Below are 22,160 nucleotides of genomic sequence, written 5' to 3'. Positions count from 1 at the left end.
CTGAAGGGTTGCCCGGGCCAAACGCCGATTCGTCTATCGATAGGACGTTAGTCCAAACTAAAAAAAAAAAAAAAAACAGTTTAGTTTTTGTTAATCTTTTATGCACGACGCCATTCTTTAATTCATTGATTGAAATCTTGCCCTTGACCACTTACGTCACAGCGTGCAGATGTGGCCTTTCTCAAACGCAGCACAATAAAGCCTATGAGCAATTCCTGAAAACGAAAAACACTCAGCACGTCAAGTTATAAAAGCGCGTTAGTAACTGAAAATAAACAAAATATGTGCACTGCGCAACAGCAAGAAACGTGAACTTGGTCAGCCATCGCTTACAACTTTAATAAACCAGTGTTCAGACAGATATTTGTTGTAATGACTGTTAATGCTTCAATTAGGGATCATTCAACGCCAAATGAATCAACCTTAGTGTTCGATGCTCCGCGATTTATTTAAAATATTTTAGACACTTGCGTACACCAAAAGTCCATTACATGAAATATTTTTCCCGCAAAAACATATTTCACGGGCTCAAGCACCACCTGAACTTCCTTGTCATGCACGAAAGTGTGCACTTCAAAGGCGTCGCCGAAACTTGTGTTTCATTTATAAAAAAAATTACGGCAGAACCCAGCTCACGATAACTGTCGACGATAATGCGATTAGCATTCAAGCAATATAGCGTTGAAGCTAAACGTTTCGACAGAACTACCTGTCTGATTTGGAAAATTGATTAGGACTTTGAGGGTGACCCCAACCAAATAAGTGAATTTTAATAGCCCGACGTTTCGAAGCATTAACTGATCAGCGTTCCAGATAAGCAAGAAACGTTTATAGTGTTGGTGGAAATGATAACAGTGAAAAGATCGATAGAGAGGCGGTCGGTATCGGCATAGGTAACAAACAGTACGTTATGGATGCAGAGGATTAAATGAAGCGAGAAAAGATGAAGGAGAGATAGGCAAATTGCCAAACTGCTGCGCCCTTCAAAACAGCGGCGGGTTTTGCATTTATTCTTCGAATACCTCTCAGAAATTGGTCTAATCGGAAATCTTCATAGATTCGACATTTCGTACAGAAAAGTCTAAGTTTACCCGCCATCTCACCTGTATATAGTATCAGGCCCACTTGCGCAGTTCATGTTTATTTTTATTGTTTCCTTTTAAAATTTATTTTGCACTCTGCAATCTTTCAATGCCATTCCCTATCCTCATATAGAATAGCATGCCAACGGTTTTATATGAACCGGCAAAAATCAATCTTTTTCTAATAAAAAGCCTGTTTCTCGCTCTCTCTGTTGTACATGCGTATAATACCTGATTATTTCAAACAGACTATCTATTTGTCACCGCTCCGTTTCGACGAGGATGTCAATAGAACTGATCATCATCAATGTGGGCAGGGCGGGTGGCAAGTCGTTGCAGAAAGCTTGCCCTTGAACTGTTTGCACCAGTATGGAAGAAATCAAGGCTATCGGGCGTGAGATCACCTGCACGGGCTGAACTGGAGGGCTACGTGTGTGAGGCGTAGTTTAGGTCCCCCTGGTGATTAGCCGGTAACTATACCGCGAATGCTTGTCAAGGTCGTTCGTGCACTTAGTGAACCGAACGTACAAGCTAAGACCCCAGCCCCCTCTCTCCACGTGAGCATATATCCAAGAAAGATCAAAACTAATTTTGCGTAAGACAGCCTAAACTGACAGTGTTGCAAAAGTCATAGCTGTATGCATGGTACATGCACTTCATAAAGACCAGAAACGCAAGTCGGTCTGCGTGAGACGGGGTAACACGAAAGGAATCCACGGCCTCGGCCCGAAATTTAAAGTAAACATTTTTTTTTTCTTTCATTCGAGCACAGCGCTAAACAGAATCCTGCAAACAAATTTTCCGCTGTGCTGGTGCTCTGAAATACAAGGAAATCAATTTCACTGTTGCAACATTTGTTTTTTCGAACAGGTCGATTGTTTAGGACATTATGGCGGCGTTGTCCGTGTCAATAAAAATTTAAAAAAAATATTTTGTCGGATGTTCATCGTCGGCCACCAGTGCTTGCGTTATTTTTCATAGCAGTCCGTGCACGGTTTGAGGCTTAAGTGAATAGCCATTCACCTGCCTGATACAGGGCCTCCGCAACCAGCAAGAAAAAAAAGGAGAGAGAAAACAAATTTGGCAGAACCCACCCCTCGAGAAATATCGGCGTTAGTGCGATTGCAGTTGAAGCAGCGTAGCGACGGACCATATTGCCAGCACCGAAACGTGTGTGCAGTCAGGCTCCTCTATCGCGATTCCATGGATGGATGGATGGATGTTATGAGCGCCCCCTTTGGAACGGGGCGATGGGTCGCGCCACCAAGCTCTTGATATTATACTGCCTAATGTTCTACCTAGGTAAAACAATAAAAAAACAATAGAAAAAACCGCTAAGAACTCCCACAACCAAATTTTCTGATCCCCTATTTCGAATTGCGCTTTTGCATGCCTCCGTTTTTTTTCGTTTCCGTACTTTTCTTCACGAATCCTCCGATCGCCTTTTACTTGTCCCTATTGCGGACATGTTTACTTTTGCACTGCTCTCGCTGAACCCAAGGGCTCCAAGGAGGCCAGTGGTGCCTAAATCGACCGCAGGGTAGACGTCTTCACATTGTAATAAAGCATGCTCCATAGATTTTCTAGCTTTACCGCAGCAAGCACATGTATCTTCTTCCGTCTTATATCTCACTTTAAAGGTGCGTGTTCAAAGGCATCCAGATCTCATCTCGCTTCGAAAAGTAATGAGCTTCCCTTTGAGTTTCATAAATTGTCTCTTTCCTGATTTCGTTTTGTCCTCTTAAGTAGTTGCTCATGGCAGGTTTCTTTTCCATTGCCGCCAACCATGACATTATTTCACCCTCTCTGACTTTCCGCTTGACGCTCTTTGTTGCTGCGTTGACCACCCTGCAGGCCGCATACTTGCTGGCAAGCTTCCTAGTTCTTTTCCTACACTGTGAATCAATGTTTTTCCTGTACAGATACTTGAACACTCTCCCAGCCATATACTTTCTTCCATATTCATCAGCCGTTCTTCATACTCAATTTTACTGCGAGCTTCCCTCACTTCAAAACTAGTCCAGCCCATACCACCCTGCACAGCTTCATTTGTAGTCTTCCCGTGAGCGCCCAATGCGATTCTTATTGCATACGCAGCGCCATCTAGCGATGCCGCAGTTAAAGACCTCGCATCGCGCGAGGGATTTAGCTATTTTCATTTGGCTCCTATATTTTCCCCACACACTGATATTTCTGCTACACACGGCCCTGCACATCAATTGATAACTTCCTGAATATTTGAAGATTTGAACTTGGTGCGTCGTCTAGCCTCTCCCGGGACACCGGGAAAACACACATACAACCTTTTCGAGTGCTTATATGTGTAGTAGCAGCTTTCGTTTAGGACAGATATGCGTCAACGTTTTTATTTAGAACGGAAAGCACGGTTTGCTACCTTTGCGAAGAGGCGGGGGTATGTGAAAGCGCTTTACTAAACCAGTTACTTTTCTCGAGTGACTTGTTCTTTGTGAGAAGAGGTTTATTGGCGGCTCGTAAGGCAAAAGCGCAGCGACCGGGAACGGCGAGACAGCCCGAAGCACTGTCCAAAAAAGGCGACAGTAATCAACAGCGCGAGCGGAGCCGAGCCGCGCGTTGGCGATGTGTCTGTGCCGCGCGGCGCGTCTTCTTCTTCACAATCTCCCCCCCCCCGGACAAAAAAGAGCCATCCTGGCGCCTTAAGAATCGGGAGGCAGAGGGTCGTGGTAGGGCTTCAGACGCGAGACGTGGACAATGTCACGTCCACGCCGGCGCAAGTCTTCAGGTGGTGACAGTGGCTCAACTAGAAAATTCACCGGAGATGTTTGCTCCAAGACTCGGTAAGGCCCTTCGAATTTCGGGACGAGTTTCGAGGAAAGCCCCGGAGCCTGGAAAGGCACAGACAACCACACAAGAACGCCTGGAGCGTAGGTGGTGTTCGGAAGCGTGTCGGTGCGGTTTTCTTTCTGGCGCTGCTGTTGCTCGGCCGTAAAGGAGCGCGCTAGCTGGCGGCATTCTTCGGCCTGTCGGGCGATGTCGGACACAGGTAGACACTCGGAGGCGTCAGAACGGTATGGAAGGAGCGTGTCGATGGTATGCGTAGGCTGGCGGCCATACAGGAGGAAGAAAGGTGAAAATCCCGTAGTGGCCTGGATCGCGGTGTTGTACGCGAACGTGATGAATGGAAGGATGCGGTCCCAGTTACCATGATCAGATGCCACGTACATCGACAGCATGTCACTAAGTGTGCGGTTAAATCGCTCTGTGAGTCCGTTAGTCTGGGGGTGGTATGCCGTGCTTGTCCGATGAATAATGCGGCATTCCGAGAGCAAACTTTTGACGACTTCGGAGAGGAAGGCGCGACCTCGATCACTGAGGAGTTCTCGAGGTGCGCCGTGTCGAAGCACGAAGCGATGTAGAACGAAAAAGGCTACATCCCGTGCCGTAGCACTTGGTAAAGCAGCAGTTTCGGCGTAGCGTGTCAAGTGGTCGACAGCAACTACGATCCACCGATTGCCGTCTGGCGTCATAGGAAGCGGGCCGTATAGGTCGATGCCGACGCGATCGAAGGGTGTGGCAGGGCACGGGAGCGGCTGCAAGGCACCAGACGGGCGTAAAGGCGGCGATTTGCGGCGTTGACAGTCAAGACAGCACCGAACAAACTTTTGTACAAAATTGTACATGCCGCGCCAGTAGTAGCGGTGGCGAATTCGTTCGTACGTCTTGAAGACTCCGGCGTGGCCACACTGTGGATCGTTGTGGAAAGCGGCACATATTTGTGACCTTAAGCTGCGGGGAATCACCAGAAGCCACCGACGGCCTTCAGGGGAGTAATTGCGTCGGTGGAGCAGCTGGTCACGAATGGCAAAATGAACTGCTTGGCGTCGGAGGGTTCGGGATACAGGCATGGTCGATGATCCAGAAAGATAGTCGAAAAGAGAAGCGATCCACGGGTCACGACGTTGTGCGGTGGCAAAGGAGTCCATGTCGAGAGATGAGATGGAGTGTGCGGAAGTTGTTCCGCAGGCCGAGTCTGGAGGTAAAGGTGAACGAGACAGAGCGTCGGCGTCGGAGTGTGTTCGCCCACTGCGGTATACGACGCGAATATCGTACTCCTGGATGCGTAATGCCCAACGGGCTAGGCGGCCAGTGGGATCTTTCAAGTTGGCAAGCCAACAAAGCGCGTGGTGATCTGTGACCAAGTCGAATGGGCGCCCGTACAGGTATGGTCGGAACTTGCCAAGTGCCCATACTAAGGCCAAGCACTCTTTTTCGGTCACGCTGTAATTGGCCTCAGGCTTCGTCAGCGTGCGACTCGCATAGGCGACTACGTATTCGGGGTAGCCTGGCTTTCGTTGGGCGAGGACGGCGCCGAGACCGACCCCGCTGGCATCTGTGTGTACCTCAGTTGCAGCCGACGGGTCGAAATGGCGAAGAATAGGTGGGGAGGTGAGAAGACGACGCAGCGTAGCGAAGGCGGAGTCACATGCAGGGGACCAGGAGGAGAGGGTGGTGTCACCGCGCAGAAGCTGAGTCAATGGCGCCATGATCGATGCGAAATTCCGAACAAAGCGCCGGAAATATGAGCATAGGCCCACAAAGCTCCGAAGTTCTTTGATGGTCTGAGGCTTCGGAAACTCAGCGACTGCTCGAAGTTTTGCAGGATCGGGTAGAACGCCGTGCTTGGACACAACGTGGCCTAAAATGGTGAGCTCTCGCGCGGCGAAGCGGCACTTCTTGAGGTTGAGTTGGAGGCCAGCGTTCGTTAGACAGGTCAAAACAAGTCTGAGGCGGAGCAGGTGAGTCGGAAAATCAGGCGAGAAAACCACGACATCGTCGAGGTAACACAGACATATGGACCACTTGAGGCCACACAGCGTGTTGTCCATGAGTCGTTCAAAGGTGGCAGGGGCGTTACAAAGCCCGAACGGCATTACGTTAAATTCATATAAGCCGTCAGGCGTAATGAATGCGGTTTTCTGGCGATCGGCTGCAGCCATCGGTACCTGCCAGTACCCCGAACGCAAGTCAAGGGACGAGAAGAATTCTGCTCCCTGAAGACTGTCGAGGGCGTCGTCGATGCGCGGCAAAGGATAGACGTCTTTGCGCGTTACCTTATTTAGCCGACGGTAGTCGACGCAAAAGCGAATAGACCCGTCCTTCTTGCGAACGAGAACGACAGGCGACGCCCAGGGACTGTGCGAAGGTTGAATAACGTCACGGCGCAGCATATCTTCGACTTGGGTGGTAATGACACGACGCTCTTCGGCCGAGACGCGGTAGGGTCGTTGACGTAACGGCTGATGTGAACCGGTGTCAATGTAGTGCTGCACTTCCGACGTGCGGCCCAGGTGAGGTTGTGAAACGTCGAATGAACTTCTAAAGTGGTGCAGGAGATCAAGAAGGTCGGCGCGTTCGGCAGGTGTGAGGGTATCGGCGATGGCACTCGAGAATGCATCCTTGGACGTCTCTTCAAGCGCGGAAATCGAAGACGACTGGCCGGAGTCGACATCAAAAGAGTCTCCGGGGACGTCAACCAAAGACGAAGAGTCGAGGAGTTCCACGATGCCAAGGCATTCACCAACGAGCAATGTAATCGGCGCACAGAGGGGATTGCAGAAGTATATATTGCTACAGCCGCCAGCCATGTCAAGTGTTGCGAAGGGTAGTCGGAGAGATTTACGGCGCATGAAGACGTCGGAAGGTGTGAAGAGGACCGTTGCATCAGTGATGGCATCGCAAGAGACGGGTACGAGAGCGAAGGAGCCAGGTGGAATATCTGTGTCCTCGCGCACGGTAAGTTTAGAAGGGCGGTCACAATCTTCGTGCGAGGGTGCGTCACAAGGAAAAAATTCAACTTCGGCGCGTGCGCAGTCGATCACGGCTTTATGACGGGATAAGAAGTCCCATCCGAGGATGACGTCATGCGAGCAGGTGGGAAGAACAATGCACTCGACTATGTAAACAATGCCGTGAATAAGCACACGTACAGTACAGGTTGCGTGCGGAGTGACGTGCTGAGCGCTTGCCGTACGAAGCGACAGTCCAGAAAGCGGCGTGGTCACCTTGCGCAGCGAACGGCACAGTTTGGCGGCTATCACAGAAACGGCTGCGCCGGTATCCACAAGAGCGAATGCAGGAACACCTTCTACACTAATTTCGACCACGTTAGCAGGACAGGCGCGAGGACTTGGACAGTTCGAATGGGGCGCAGTTCTTGCCTCGTGAACTGCGGCGTTCAGTTTTCCTGGTCAGGTGGTGCGGGTCGCCGACGCATTGGGGAGAGCGAGCGTCGGCGAGGGGATGGCGAGCGACGCGAAGGAAATTCTGGAAGGTCAGCACGAGCATACGGTTGGTGGGAAGGAGTGGCGTATTGGCGAAAGGGCTGGCTGCCGTACTGGAAGGGCCGAGAGGCGTCGCCGAACGCTTGAGGCCGACGTCGGCAATATCGGGCGACGTGTCCAGGAGTACAGCAAGAATAGCAGATGGGACGATTATCAGGCGTCCTCCAAGGATTAGCTCTCGGTGCGGTCCAAGATGCAGCATGGGCTTCCGGTGGCACCGGTTGGGAATGGGTCGCGAAAGACGCAGCCGGAGGCCTGCGTACTGCCTGCGCGTACGTAAGAGGCGCAGCCACAGGCAGGACTGGCTGCGCATAGGTGCGAGGAGTCGCGACAGGCTGCACTGCCAGAGCAGAGTTGAGATTCGTGGCTGCAGGCGGCTGATGGTGTGCGGAAGGGACAACTTGAGCGACCTCTTCGGAGATGAGAGTGCGGAGCGTGTTTGGAAGACTGGAGGTGGGCTCCTGAGTGAAGGGGACTAAAGAAAGTTGGCGGGCAACTTCCTCACGCACGAAGTCCTTGACCCGTTGAAGTAATGAGCATGGGTCGTACATGCTGTCAAGGCTTGCCACCAAGTCGTCGCTGCCCAGAGCACGCCGAGTCGAAGCGCGTTGCTTGCGTAACTCATCATAACTTTGGCATAGGCTGACGACTTCGGACACAGTGCGCGGATTCCTGGCTAGAAGCATCTGGAAAGCGCCGTCATCGATGCCCTTCAGTATATGGTGAATTCGCTCAGCTTCGGGCATTGCCGCGTTGACTCGTTTACAGAGGTCCACGACGTCTTCAATGTAGCTCGTGAATGTTTCTGCCGTCTGCTGTGCTCGGGCGCGCAAGCGTTGTTCAGCGCGCAGTTTGCGAACAGCGGGTCGGCCGAACACTTCTGTAAAGGTTGCCTTAAAGATTGACCATGTGGGTAAGTCACTTTCGTGGTTGTGAAACCAGAGTTGGGCAACACCAGCCAGATAAAAGATGACGTGGGTTAACTTCGCTGGACCATCCCACTTGTTGTGCGCGCTCACCCGTTCATATGAAGCCAGCCAGTCTTCTACATCTTCGTCGTCTGCACCGCTGAAGATCTTGGGGTCGCGTTGTCGTGCAACGCCGGTGCAAGTGACGGACTGTGGCGTCGGCGCCGTTTGGGATGAGCTGTCGGTCATGGCGGGCGATAGCGTTCTTGATCGCAGCTCCAGGGTTACAAGCGACGGGGTTTGAGTCCCAGCACCTCCACCAATTGAGAAGAGGTTTATTGGCGGCTCGTAAGGCAAAAGCGCAGCGACCGGGAACGGCGAGACAGCCCGAAGCACTGTCCAAAAAAGGCGACAGTAATCAACAGCGCGAGCGGAGCCGAGCCGCGCGTTGGCGATGTGTCTGTGCCGCGCGGCGCGTCTTCTTCTTCACATTTGGAGTTGTTGCAGTAGGTATAGGTGAAAACGCGGGAAGACACTTCGGAGTCCCATCAATATTGTTAAAGGTTCTCAGTATCTTACAATTAACAGTTCGTAAATTTTTTAACTTCGAGTGGAAGAGACATTGAAACGTCTTGAAAATGAAAAATACAACGCCAGAATTTACGGAAAGTATGTTTCAAACAATTATCATCACACAACAAAAATATTATACGTATGAATCACAGTTAAAATGAAGAAAAGCAGAGAAGAACGCAAATTGTAGAAAAACATAGTCTACCTAGTCCTAGGCAGAGAGAAAAAAACTTTGCAATATAAAGATCGCTCAAAATTGTTATTTCGATGAAATTCGAAGTTTGACACCTATATTTCTTGTACACTTTTAGCAACAAAAACCTATTTTTGGATAGCTAAAGCCCACTAATTGCAAGGCTCTTACGTCGCATGGTAATGCTTGACTTCGATAGAATGAAGTCTTTTTTTTTTTGGTGTCAATGATAAGAAAAGAATACTGTATTTGGAATTATCGCAAAGCATTAGTAAAATATTTATCGTAATGTGACGAAGAGGAACACGGGCTTCTGTATTAAATGTGCGGGGATTTAGCTGAGGAACACACGAAAGCTGTTTCGGGTGACGATAACAGCTGCGTCTTCACTTTCAGAGAAACCAACGTAGGGCATCCGGCACTACATATGTCGAACATGCAAGCTTCCTCAAGAAATACTTTCTGTTTAGTTTTACGATGCTTGCTTACGGACGCGATTAACTCGTTCGTAGCAAACGGGCACCTTTAAGGGTGCACAGCGCGAATACTGCCTATAGTTGTGACAATGGAGATGGCGTCACATGCAGCGGTATTGTACGTGCATAACTGTATTCTAAGACGTGCATACGTGACGAGGGCAACAATACCATTCATCGGTCGGGGAAGAGCTCCAGCAGCTCTGGCATCGCACAGAAAGCTCGAGCAATCAATTTTACAAGGAATAGACGGATGTGATCGGACGTGTATGGAATCTTCCGAGAATGGGTCTCAAATAACTATCAAGGTCGTTCCATTTTTTTAGGAGTGCGATGCTTCCGCAGTTCCATTGTTGGTCGAATACTATCGCTTCAGCGTCAGACCACACTGGCGAACATTTCGTCGACCCTCTCGCGTATACATATTTCTTTGTGTGAACCTGTGCCATCAAAGAAGTGACGTCTTCCTTCGAAGCAATACATTCCATCTGTTGCTCGAATGACACGAGGCCTTTAGATGCATTTAGAATAAAAACATATTTGCAGAATAATGGAAAACAAGCGCAGCTCCCAAGGTTGCTGCAGTGCTCGGAATACAGACCTGCTGTTGCGGCTGCAGTCGCAGTAGCTCTTTTACACCGGTGGCCCAGAAGCCGATGAAAAGTCGGCAGGCTGCTGGGTGGACACAACAAAGAACATGAAACTCCGTGCCTCATTATCTGTGGCTTTCTTCATTGCCGCTCTATTTGCCCCAGCATTCTCCGAGGATGAAGCTGCGGTAAGCCTTGGGAAGGGTTTACATCCTAATATTTGTTCTTTTTTCTCTCTCGCTCTGTATTTGCCCTCTTTTCAACCGCTATATCCCCCACCCCAGTGCAGGGTAGCAAACCGGAAACTCGCGCATCTGGTTAACCTGCCTGCTTTCCCCTCTCTTTCTCTCTTAGACCCCACCTCTTCAACCCGAAAAATCGTCCATAGTGCGCAAGCTTAGGGAAACCAACATATCGTACAGTGCAGAGACAAATTTGTAGCACGAGGTTTGCAATGTGGGCTTGCTGGTAATGCATCTTCAAGGGGTGTACGGTAGCGCGATTAAAAGACCGGACAAAAGAAGACACACAGGGACACACACAGCGCTGTGTGTGTACCTGTGTGTCTTCTTTTATCCGGTCTTTTAATCGCGCCACCGCACACCCCTTGAAAATTTGGGGCAGCCAGCTTTGATGCGTCATTTGTTTAAACTGAATTTCTGAAAGGTCGGCAGTGCCATAAAATGATGTGAATTCGACAGATTGATTGACAGTGTGCCATGGTTTTCGAACGAAGTGGTGAATAGTGTTGAGACTTTATTACCTCGGGGAACGAAGAATAAACGGTTGCAGTGCAGTGGACGAGAAAAAAAAAAGCAAACGAAATTGTGTATCTCGCTCCGTCATTTTTATTATTGTGTTCCGGCTTGCTGTCAACATGTAGGCAGCGTAAACAACACGCTCGTTCGAACTTCTCCCCCATAATACCTTGGTGGAGGGGCCGTGTGCCTGCCCAACACCACCTAGAGAGCGCAAAACCTGCGCATTACGATCCAAGACGCGATGCTATAGCTGGCCCTACTGCCACAGAACCTAATGCTTCCGAGTAAGCCGCGGTGAAGAATTTGATATCGCCGCTTTGGTCACGCGGGGCTTGTCAATCGAAACTTCGGGCCTAGTAGCACGACGTCACAAAGCCGAGTGCCCAGGCCTTGTGGCATCTAGGGGGCATTGACCTGCCTCACCAACCTTTCTTCTTGTGAGACAATACTCTACTAGAACAGCTCAGCATGACGCCGACACTGCAGTTCCAATAACTCTCTCACCGTTTCGTCAGGTCATGCGTCTGGTAAATTCCTGAGGCGAATAGTACACCAACCAGAGCCTTGCTTTACTAAACTTCCCTGTATTTCCTTCTGTGGGCTTCTCTCCTCTCCTAGTCCACTGTCGTCTTGCCTGTTCCTGCCATGCAAGGTATTCAACCAAAGCAACTAATGGTTAACCCTTCTGCCTTCCTTTCTTCTTTGTTTGTCTCTCTTTTCACTTTTCTCTCTCCTCATCAACGTTTATCAGTCAACCAATAAACCTCTCTGTCTGTCTGTCTGTCTGTCTGTCTGTCTGTCTGTCTGTCTGTCTGTCTGTCTGTCTGTCTGTCTGTCTGTCTGTCTGTCTGTCTGTCCGTCCGTCCGTCCGTCTGTCCGTCCGTCCGTCCGTCCGTCCGTCCGTCCGTCCGTCCGTCCGTCCGTCCGTCCGTCCGTCCGTCCGTCCGTCCGTGCGTCTGCAGTTCCGACTCCCGAGTGGCGTTGCGTCTCTTCTAAACAGAAACAACCCACGCCCAAGCACGGCTCAGAGGACCGCGGAGGCGGATCTCGAGAGAGAAAGGAGAGCGCGGACTACGAGCCAAAAGACTTCGAGGGCACCTTCACGCGGTCCATGAGGAAACTGCAGCGACAGGTGCGGAGACGCCACAATCACTACAGGAAGCTTCACGGCGTCGAGCCTCTCGAAAAAGACGATGAGGTAAGCGCGCCCTTGCGTAGAAGAGCGCGGTTAACTGCATTTGATTTATTTGAGGATAATGGCAGTTTTGGCAACTTTCGTCACTGGCTTTTCCTCTCACGTTCGATTGGCTAACACAATATGCGCAAGTTACATGACGGAATGAGCAAGCGCTCGGGCAGAAATACGTCGTCTTCTCGTTCGCCAGCGTGTTCATATCCTTGCTTGGCACGCAATTTCTTTCGGCTTTCTTTTTTTGCGATACAGCGCACTCATCGCCCTCCCCAGCGAGCCGCTTGCGTCTCGACTGTAGTAGTACCGTGGTTCTGACATCAGTGGGTGTCGCTGGGCTGGGCGCTTTGGGTCGGGTAGCGTCCCTTGGCACTAAATATAGAGATGCTGGACAGGAAGAAGTCGCATTGCGCGCCTACAGCTGATCTCGACGACAGATGTCACGCCGATAGGTGGCGCCAAGGAGTAATTTACAATATAGTTACTACGCTGTAAATCCAGTGGAAATTACAACAAGCTGGTGTCCCAGATCAACGAAATTTGCCACTACGTTTCTGAACGAGGACATGATATAATCTTTCATTGGCTGCCTGGATACTGCGATATGTCCCCTCGCCGATGACGTCTCGATGTGCCCAGGATGGAATACCGACACCCACCGTGGTTGCCTAGTGGCAGTGATGTTGGGCTCCTAAGTACTAGGTCGCGGGATCGAATCCCGGCCCCGGCGGCCTCATTCGATGGGGAAAATGTAAAGAACGCCCATGTACTTAGACTTAGGTGCATGTTAAAGATTCCCAGGTGGTTCAAAATTCCGGAGTCCCCGACTACGGCGTTCCTCATAATGAGATCGTGGTTTTGGCAAGTAAAACCCCAAAATTTAATATTTTTTTGGAACACCGACACTCCTTATACGTTTGTAGAAAGTAGACGCTGCAAGAGAGTTTCGCGATCCCACGCGTATCGTCACGTTGAATTACACTCTAAAAAACGTTTACACCCTTTGGGGAGTATATTTGCCACAACAACAACAACAATCGTCATCTGCCTTGCTTGCGTTTCCTTTTTTTGAAAACGCCGCGCCCGCTACTTTCCTTTCGGCAATGCTATGTCATGCTGATACCGCCCATGCCATTCGTGACTTGGAAGGACCGGGCTCACAGCGTTACAGAAAGGAAAGCCGGACAAGACAGATGAGGTTTAATGCTGTATGGCAAGATACGACTCAAAGGGTGTAAACTTTCCTTAGAGTATACTGGCATACTGCGCAGAATTCTAACCGTAGATTATACAGCTTGGACCCATCGCTGAAACTGCAATTCCCTGTCTGCTGAACTTTAGGTTAAAAATCACAAAGCGATTGAAGAAATAGTGATCGTTTTGCGTCAAAGCGCTTTTCTTATAGCGACTTCTCTACAATTGCATTTTTTGGGACAAAGAGGAGGAGCACCACAAGGATGAGCGCTTCTTTGTCCCTGTTTGTTTGCGCACAAAAAGTTTTTAAATAATGACTGCCTTTTTTTGCTTTCGTTATTTTTTTTTTGCCTGGGCGCGTTTTACAGCTGGACCGTTACGCGCAAGCCTGGGCTTTGCACTTGGCCAATATAGGAAGGTTGATCCACAGAAAGAGAAAGCAGTATGGCGAGAACCTTTACGAAGGAACTTTCGATGAAGATAAGCCAATCAGAGGTAAGGACACGTACAGTCGGCGATAAGCGAAGAATGCAGAGCAACTTGTGCTTTGCCGAACTCAGAAAGAATCTGCATGGCCGTGCCATCCGATTATAGAACTTTCTCACCGTACCGATCTATGTCCGAGTCACTGGTTTTTGGATGAAACCTGAAGATCTTGGCAAGCTTCACGGGAGCTCATTATTTCAGTGCTTAGCCAAAGGTACTATTTTAAGCATAGCGAGTTATTTCTCATTCCGTCTAGCATTTATATAGTCAGATCAATAACCTCTAAGGTAGCTTTTGCTCGGGCACTCTTATCTTAACACATTTAAACGGAGGGATTGTCTTCTTTGGTAACCACAGCGCGGAATTCGGTGAAGTTTATTACATTTCAAAGAAAAAAGTAGAAATATAGTTACTGTGGGAAAGGGCTTTATTTAAAAAAAATTTAGGTCGGTGGTTGTTATACAATTTTTTGGAATATCGAGACAGAGAAAAAAAACAACTATAAGTTTTTCAACATTGTAACTCAGCAATAAATGCGACATCGCAATATTGTAAGCTGCATGTAATAGTAAATTTAAAGTGGACAAAATTGGCGTATTATACACGAATAATACTTATATCACTAATTTGTAAATAGGAATTTTGCAAAATACTCGCACAAATTGCAACAGTTTCACGTAAGCTATTAATTCATCCTGCTATAAATTTGTCTGCTTCATATGATCTATCAGATGCAGATTGGCTTTAACTCAACACTTTACATCTAATAAGCCTACATTTACAAATTTGAAAACATCGTGCTTTAATTATCTTAGACGTACATACATTTGGCGATTTTGATGAAGCCAGAATGGCTGCTCCCTAGGCTCACTAAAATTGATCTTTTTCTCTCGAACGCAACAAGCTTCATTCAAATCAGTTTAGCTCTTACAGATGCAGAATAACAGATTTGTAAATTTCACGCTCCGTTTTTCGTTTAGGTTACAAGTTTTTGAAAATTGGGTTGGAAAGTTCGTCCCCTAATTCAAGATTTTGCTTCGTTGTCTCACTAAAACTTTACTTACTCAACTTCGACAAATTTCATTCGAGTCGGCCTAGCGGTTATTTCACAGAAACATTACTCATCTTTACATGTATTTGAATAAGGAACTCGAAGTTGTCCCCGACCTGAAGCTTTCTCCTAAGCGGTGAATGGACTCCCACTAGCCCGGCTCCTTCTCAGTGGTGAAATCGAGGCAAGGGTTTGCTTCAGCTCTCTTGAGTACTACACATTCCGGAGAGCAGAGAGTCTACGCGGTGGGCAGGCTTACTGCAGCCTTCTTCGGTGGAGTTGGAACTGAATTCTTGGCCTGTCGCCAAGTGTAGTCGACGTTATAAATTTTCTCGTGTCCTCTCGCATGAGAGGAGTTGCTTGAATAAAAAAAAAAAAAAAAAAAAAAAAAAAAAGCCGCTCTACAATTGCGTCGCCATCCGAATATGCTGAATCGGTGTGCGCTACAGCCACTCTGACGTATGCCTCTCTGCAGACTTCGTTCTTTCTCCGCTTTTATTTTTGCATTCCACCGTTCCCCTCCACACGTGAAGGGTAGCAAATTTAACAAGTTCGAGTTTGCCGCCAAGCACAGATTGGCCAACTCACTCATGAGTCGACCAACTCGGACTCACCCACACTTAGAAGTATCCACGAGTCTGAGTGGGTCCGGCTGAGTGGAATTCTGGCGAGTCCGACTCCAAACGATTCCTCAGCAAAAAAAAAAAAAAAAAAAGTTTGAGTGAGTTCCGTTTAATTTGCTTAGCTATTCCTGCAGGTCTTGTTCGCGAAGGCGGACGATTCAGCGTTGTAGATACTTTAAAATTTTTGCGCTCTGCGCTACGGGGACTACTATCGGCGTGCTAGTACAGGCCGCAGCCAATATGGCTCCAGAGGACATGGAAGAGGAAGAGGAACGCTCGGAGCAATATTTTACGAGGCATGTGTTGAGGCAACAACAAGAACGTATAGAACGTGCGCGATATACAGCCAGCAGTTAAGGCTGTGGGATTCCGTTTCTGAACGTTTACTTGCGCAGGTCTGGCCTGTTGCATTCGTGCCCGTGCACTTTCCCTAAAGAAGGAAAAAAAAACAATAAATCACTTTCTTTTTTTTATAAAGCCAGCGCCTTCTCTATGTTCAGAAAAAAGAATATTTCGAATTCCGTATCGCGAAAATAGCCTGGATCTGATAAATTGGAGTTGCCCTTTCATTTAGAGCTTCCACTGTAGGGTCGTTCGCGCCATCGTCCTAGAACTTATTGTTGATTCCAAGTGATTACCCAGTTATACCTGCTTCCAGCGCTGTCATTCTTACTTTTAGTGCATTTAAATTCTGACAACGTCATTCATTGTTTTTTTTTCTTTTTGCATCTGCCATATTGAATATCTCTTTTTTCCGGAAATGGAAGGGAAAGTTATTTTCAATAATTATTAGCCTTATCCTCCTGAGCCTTGCGCAATTCCCCATAGTTGGTATTGATTGAGCCACAATGTGATGAAAAAACAATTAAAGAAAAAAAAGGGAATGTGGCACTCCGGGCAGTTCCGTCGCCCACGTTTTCCCAATAACTTCTATTTCCATCCGTTTTCTTCAAATATCATCGAATTGACCACTCTTGAAAGCGTGCCTGTCACGCTCCTTCGCAGCTAAACCTTATTATGTTATTACGGTTTCCGGATCACAGCGAGACACGTTTGACTGAAATCGCCGACTCGTTATCACGAGCATTGCTGAATGAACCAATAACTTCGATTCTCCAAGCATGGTCGTACAACACCGTGATTAGGTACCGGAAATTTTCAATACGTGGCGATTCACGCCGAATAGCCAGTAACATCTTTCGCATAATTCCGACATATCAGGTTATTTTTGCGAAAAATTAGTGGTTCCCATCAAGACAACTAGAAGCTATGATTACTAGGCTCCGCAGCCGTATTCGCCCTGCTGAACCTATATTCCCACTAGTCTGGTCTGGTGATATCGCCCGTATGCCAATCCTGCCGTGAAAGAATATATATATATATATATATATATATATATATATATATATATATATATATATATATTCGTCATTGTTTCTATTGTCGCCGGTTTATAATACGAATAAACCATGTTCTCCAAGTGCCGCTGTGTAAACTCGGCTGAAATTTAAATGCTAGAGTTCAACTTTGTTTCGGGTCCTCGGTACTAGGTTTTTAGTCTCTGGGATTTGTTTGACGGCGTGAGGGATTTCGTTCATTCAACGAAACGTAAAGCATACTAATTCCTACTTTAATCACTATGCCTATTGTCATTTATGCAAGTTACTCTCCTCCTAAATTGTGGAACGAATCTCCTTTTACAGCGAAACTGTTAATGGCTTGTTCCCCCGGGTTGCGTACGTATGTAGACACAAAATCCCGAAGATAGTGCAATGCCGAGCCGATCCGCGGTGGAGGTGCAGTTCGCCATGAACGTAGCCGAACCCACGTACACAATTTCGCTGGTCATCCTTCGTCACAGAGTGGAAGGGCACTGCGCCTTTTTCGTTCCGTTAAATTTAGCCGTGAATTCATCTGGTCTCATTTCTCGAATACACAATAGTCCTTCGTACCACAGTTTTACCTTTTCAAGTTCATTTTTTCTAAAATTACTACCCGTGCGTTCAGCCATCTGATTCTTGGCCCATACCCCAATGTGGGTACGTGCCTTGCTTTAAAGGCACATCATCATCATCACTGCTCCCACCATCCTAATTGCCATTATAAATTGTGACCGTGGTTCATTTCAGCAGTGACAACCGGACCTCGCCTTTTCTCTATGGTGGTTCTGCCAAATATCTTTGTTTTCTGTCCGTTTACCCCACAGGAAGAGACGCCGTGGACGCCTGGTACAAACAGATCGAGAACTACGACTTCACGAAGAACTGTCGCCAAAGGCGGACGTCCAAATTCACTCAGATCGTTTGGAAGGACACACTCGCTCTGGGCACCGGCATCGCACGTGGGAAGGAGGGGAAGTACTACTTAGTGTCGGTCTACGATCCTAGGGGAAACGTGAGGGGCGAGTATCGCGCCAACGTGTATAAGCCTATCGAAGGCCAAGGCGAGACGCTTCCGAGACCTGTGTCAAAGCCAGAGCCGGAGCCAGAGCCGAAGCCAAGTCCAGAGCCACGGCCGGAGCCGATGCCGGAGCCAAAGCAAGAACCAAAGCCAGCGACACATAAACCGCCAAAAGTGCTGCCGAATACACCCGGACAACCGCTCATCCGTCTACGTGGCTGCCCCGGAAAAAAACCCCTTGTATTTAACATTAAGGTATCTCCCGACTCGAAAGTGCCAAGTTAGCAGCCGTGCATGTATGCGGACTGCATGGACATGCATGTAATCAGCGCTCTTTATAGGTTTAGACGTTTGAAAGCAGCATGTGGCTTCAAGCTCTCTGATTCTCCGATGAGTACTGTGCCCACTTTGAAACCGCAATTGAATGCTACGATCGGTTTATGTGAACGTTTTATTTCTTTTGTCTTCTTATGCTTCTGCTCCGTCATTTAATCAATTATTTCACTACGATTTCTAGTCCTTGGGTCTGCGTCTTTGGAATAGCCAGCTCTTTGGCGACAATTTTCATCAGTTTAACACCGTCTAATAAACAAGAGAAAAAAGAACGTCTCTTTCTTTGACTGACAACGAAAGCTCCCTGTTTCACTTACGTAATAGCGTGCTCGAGTACAACGTATGGGCGTTGCATATTGCTGAATACAAAGAGTAACTATATAGAAAATAATTAAGGGATGCGATTGAGCCTTCTACACATAAGTGATTAACTATTTTTCTGACGTGTTAACGCACGAGCTCAAAGACCTTAGAAATTTGGGTCATTCACTGCAACAACTCTCCTTCAAAATCAGTGGTCTTGCGTGCCATAATAACCATGATCTGACTATGAAGCAGTGTGAGACTCCGGATTGATTTTGACCATTTTGGGTCCTCTAACGTGCTCCCGAATCTCAAGTACATTGGTTTTCTTTTTTTTTCTTGTTGTTGCATTTCGACCACATTACAATTCCGCCACAGCGTCTGGAATCAAACCAGCGACCTAGAATTTAGCATTGCAACACCATAGTCATCATCATTCATCATCATCATTTTTTTGTTTCTTGACGACCCCTTTCCGTGTATTACATAAGGGTGGCGGGAAAATGCATCAATAAACACTATTTCCACTAAGCTATCAAGGCGTATAGAAGCGAGCTTGTTGTGCAGAGTCATGGCAATGCGCATGTGCGTATTTTCGTGCTCGTGTTCTCTCTAATACGCATTATACGAGGCGCTTGCTTTGTCAAAGGGATCAAGAATTGTTTGGCACGAGCTCGCAGATCCCGCAAAATTTTCGCGCTCACCTGAACATTGCACCAGCCCTTACCTGCTTCACTTCCGGAGGCGCAGCATATCCTTAAAGGTAACTCCTAAGGATGTTAATAATCAGGTGATAGTTAAACAGATAAGGAATTGTAACGGCATTCACGACGTTCGCAGCTTCTGGTGTAAAAAGTCGCTGGAGGTAAATACTTTACAGCTGTTTTAGCTTGTACCTAAACCTACTGTAGTTTACGGAGTGCTCATAACACCGGGGACGTCGACCGTAGAACCAGCGCTGTCAACGCTATCTTGTGACACTTTCTTCAACCCCAAGGCCTTACAAAATTTTCTTGCATTGTATAATTGTTTTTGCAGAACGAGAAAGAAAAATGGCATCAATAAAGTGCCAGTGATAGTTGCTGTCAACGTCTTTGCACCAGCAGACAGGCAGATGATGGCCGTTTCAATCAGAATTGTGTGTACTCTAGTGGCTGTCAGATACACAAAATGGGACCACCTGTGCAGTCCATCCTGGATTTAGTCAATACGTACGCAGAAAAATGTATAATAATGTGTTTTAGCTTTTACGTGAACAACTTTAGCTTAGATAACACCGGAATACAAGGCGTGTCGAGCGCTGGTGGCACCATCTATTGATTCAGGGTTAACCAATAGAGCACAAATAAAAATTGTAAAGATCATGTTCGTGGTAACTTGTTCTTGAGCTCATTGATTGGCGCTCGGAGAAGCCATCGGAGAGCAAATAAATCAGGCACAAGAAATACAAAACTGGACACAATGAGTGCCACATGTGTGGTCTTGAATTTTTTGCATGCTATTTTATTAATGCTACAAGGAGTTCACAATGTATCATGTTCTAGCTCATTACCGTGTAGTGACTACTTGTTTATGTGGCAACAGTAACCATAAGACACAAAAACGCTCCTAATACCTCTTGCACTGCAAAAGACGCGAAGCGATATGAAGAAACAGCAGGGCAGGAAAATATGTCAGGATTGTCCAAGCGTCGGGACAGTTTAGACGCTATTTCCTGTCTTGTCATTCCGTCCTTGTTTAGCACTTTTTACGCTAGAACCAGGATGAACAAGCTAGCCGAGAAACAACTAGTGATGAGTTCCAAGCACGTTCTAATTGAACAAAGCTGGGCATGCCGTCACCAGAACTACTGCAACATGGTTTTCCGGTATTCCATAAAAACTAATACGTTATACGCACGAGCTCAAGCTTTCTATCTCTATCGTACGGTCACTAAATTTATTTGCGCGTTCCGTTGAAAGCACAGGATGAAAACATGTTCGCTCACTGTGACGTCAAAGATAACCCAATTTATTGGCTGAAAAGACTGTCCCAGCTGCGAGGCCACACTAAAGATGTACACAATAGCTTTCTAGAGCACCAGAAAAATCACATCTGACATTCATCCAACACCGCAAAGAATAGGCCGTCGTATGCGGCCAAGGTGAGTTCGTGTATGCCCAATGCTGCTTGCGCACGTTCCATTGTCTTTAAGCGTCCGCATTTGCATTATGAAGGACCGACCACGTCTCATTCTCCTACTTTTCTGGCGCATCTTCTTTCGTTTCAGTACTCTTTGTAAAAGTTTGCCCAAGTTGGCTGCGATTAAATGTAAAGCGAGATGAACAAAACTAAGTCATCGTAAATATGGAGAATGAAGCAGAAAGGTAGTGAAAGGTCACGAAGCGAGGATGCCATCTGTTCGACAACCTAGCAGCGGAAACTGTTCCTAGAAAAAATATCACGGACAAGGCTTTAACTTGAAAACCAGGCTGAGCTTGCAGAATGTTTTTCTTTGTGACAGTCTGAGTCTGGTTCCTGCAAAACGTTAGATAGTTTGGACCATATGTGGAAGAACTGTCGCAGGAGACGTCAAGTGGCCGTGAAGGTGCAGGTAGACAGAAAACGGGAAGCTTCACGTCATATTGTTGGTGGCTTTCTTCGTTGCCACTGTACCTGCCCCTACACCCACACAAGATGATGGGGCATTATGTAGGTTCATGGTGAACCTACTTATGTCAACTGACACACTAAGGGCATCTCCCAGCAATCTTGTGTCTACCGCTGTCTTGCGCCAGCGGAATCAACCGTATGCTTTCCCATTTTTCATTCACGTAAGAGCCCACTCATCCTCCGCCACCCTTGGGTGAACTTCCCGTTCCTTGACACCATGTCTGCGTCAAGGACTTGCTTCGTCGCACCAGCAGCTGCGTTAGCATTCACCCAGGATGCATTAGCGTTCGCCAAGCACTACCTAAGCTGGAACCGAGGCCTGCATTACAACCACATTCCTCCACCAGAACCCAAGCCGGAATCCAGGTCAGAATGCAGACCAGAAGCAAGCCCAGAAGCAAGACCAGAACCCAGGACAAATCCAGCACCAAAACCGTAGCGCCATGTAGTCCATATCCCGGGTTTCAAACGTGAACAGCCGCTCTCAGTCTGGTAGCTTGCCCAAAGAAAAGGTCCCACGCACTTTACAAGTTGGCTCCAACAAGCGAAATTTTGCAGCACTTTCACGCTTTCTCAGTCGTCTTTTACAGAGTTTTCGTTATATCTTTTAAAAGGTGTGGGGGCGGGGGGGGGGGGGGGAGGGGGTTGGCGACGCACCGTGATAGAATTTATACCTAGCATTTGAAAAGAACACTAACGCAAAACACCAGATCAGCTCATGCTAAGGGATTAGATTACTGTTCCATGTTTACTGAAAACAGCAAAGCGAGAAAATTAGTTGTAAAACTGTTGCAGCTTACGGATTACGGCAATACGGAAGAACAGCACAGACAGTGCTAGGCGGGACATGAAGCCGTTTCTTCAACAATTAATTGGCGGCAACATTCTCATTGTTTCACATTGCGGTCAATAAATAAAAAAATAGGAATATCAGTGCCCTTCCACTCTGTCAGGAAGGATGACCAGCGAAGCTTTGTATGTGGGCCCCTTAATGGCGAACTGCATCTCCACCGCGGTGTCGTCCCG

General features: G+C 47.6%; 1 protein-coding gene across 1 annotated transcript; it reads left to right on the top strand.

Annotated features, from left to right (window-relative positions):
- Positions 1-9,678: 9,678 nt before the first annotated feature.
- Positions 9,679-18,453, top strand: LOC126528926 (uncharacterized). The gene is made up of 4 exons (XM_050176511.3): positions 9,679-10,330; positions 11,904-12,101; positions 13,655-13,781; positions 17,653-18,453. Exons 1-4 carry the CDS (start codon positions 10,250-10,252, stop codon positions 18,129-18,131), a joined length of 885 nt encoding a protein of 294 aa, XP_050032468.3. The 5' UTR covers positions 9,679-10,249; the 3' UTR covers positions 18,132-18,453.
- Positions 18,454-22,160: the final 3,707 nt, after the last annotated feature.

The sequence above is a fragment of the Dermacentor andersoni genome, chromosome 8 (genome assembly GCF_023375885.2).
Source record: "Dermacentor andersoni chromosome 8, qqDerAnde1_hic_scaffold, whole genome shotgun sequence".
NCBI classification, from domain to species: domain Eukaryota; kingdom Metazoa; phylum Arthropoda; class Arachnida; order Ixodida; family Ixodidae; genus Dermacentor; species Dermacentor andersoni.
The sequence above is the reverse complement of the archived record's forward strand: the minus strand, read 5'-3'. Positions and strand labels throughout refer to the sequence as shown.

Coding starts and splice junctions, on each gene's coding strand:
- LOC126528926 (XM_050176511.3), top strand. CDS start 10,250: ATGAAACTCCGTGCCTCATTATCTGTGGCTTTCTTCATTGCCGCTCTA. Junction 10,331..11,903: donor TCTCCGAGGATGAAGCTGCG/GTAAGCCTTGGG, acceptor TCTTCTAAACAG/AAACAACCCACGCCCAAGCA. Junction 13,782..17,652: donor TGAAGATAAGCCAATCAGAG/GTAAGGACACGT, acceptor TTTACCCCACAG/GAAGAGACGCCGTGGACGCC.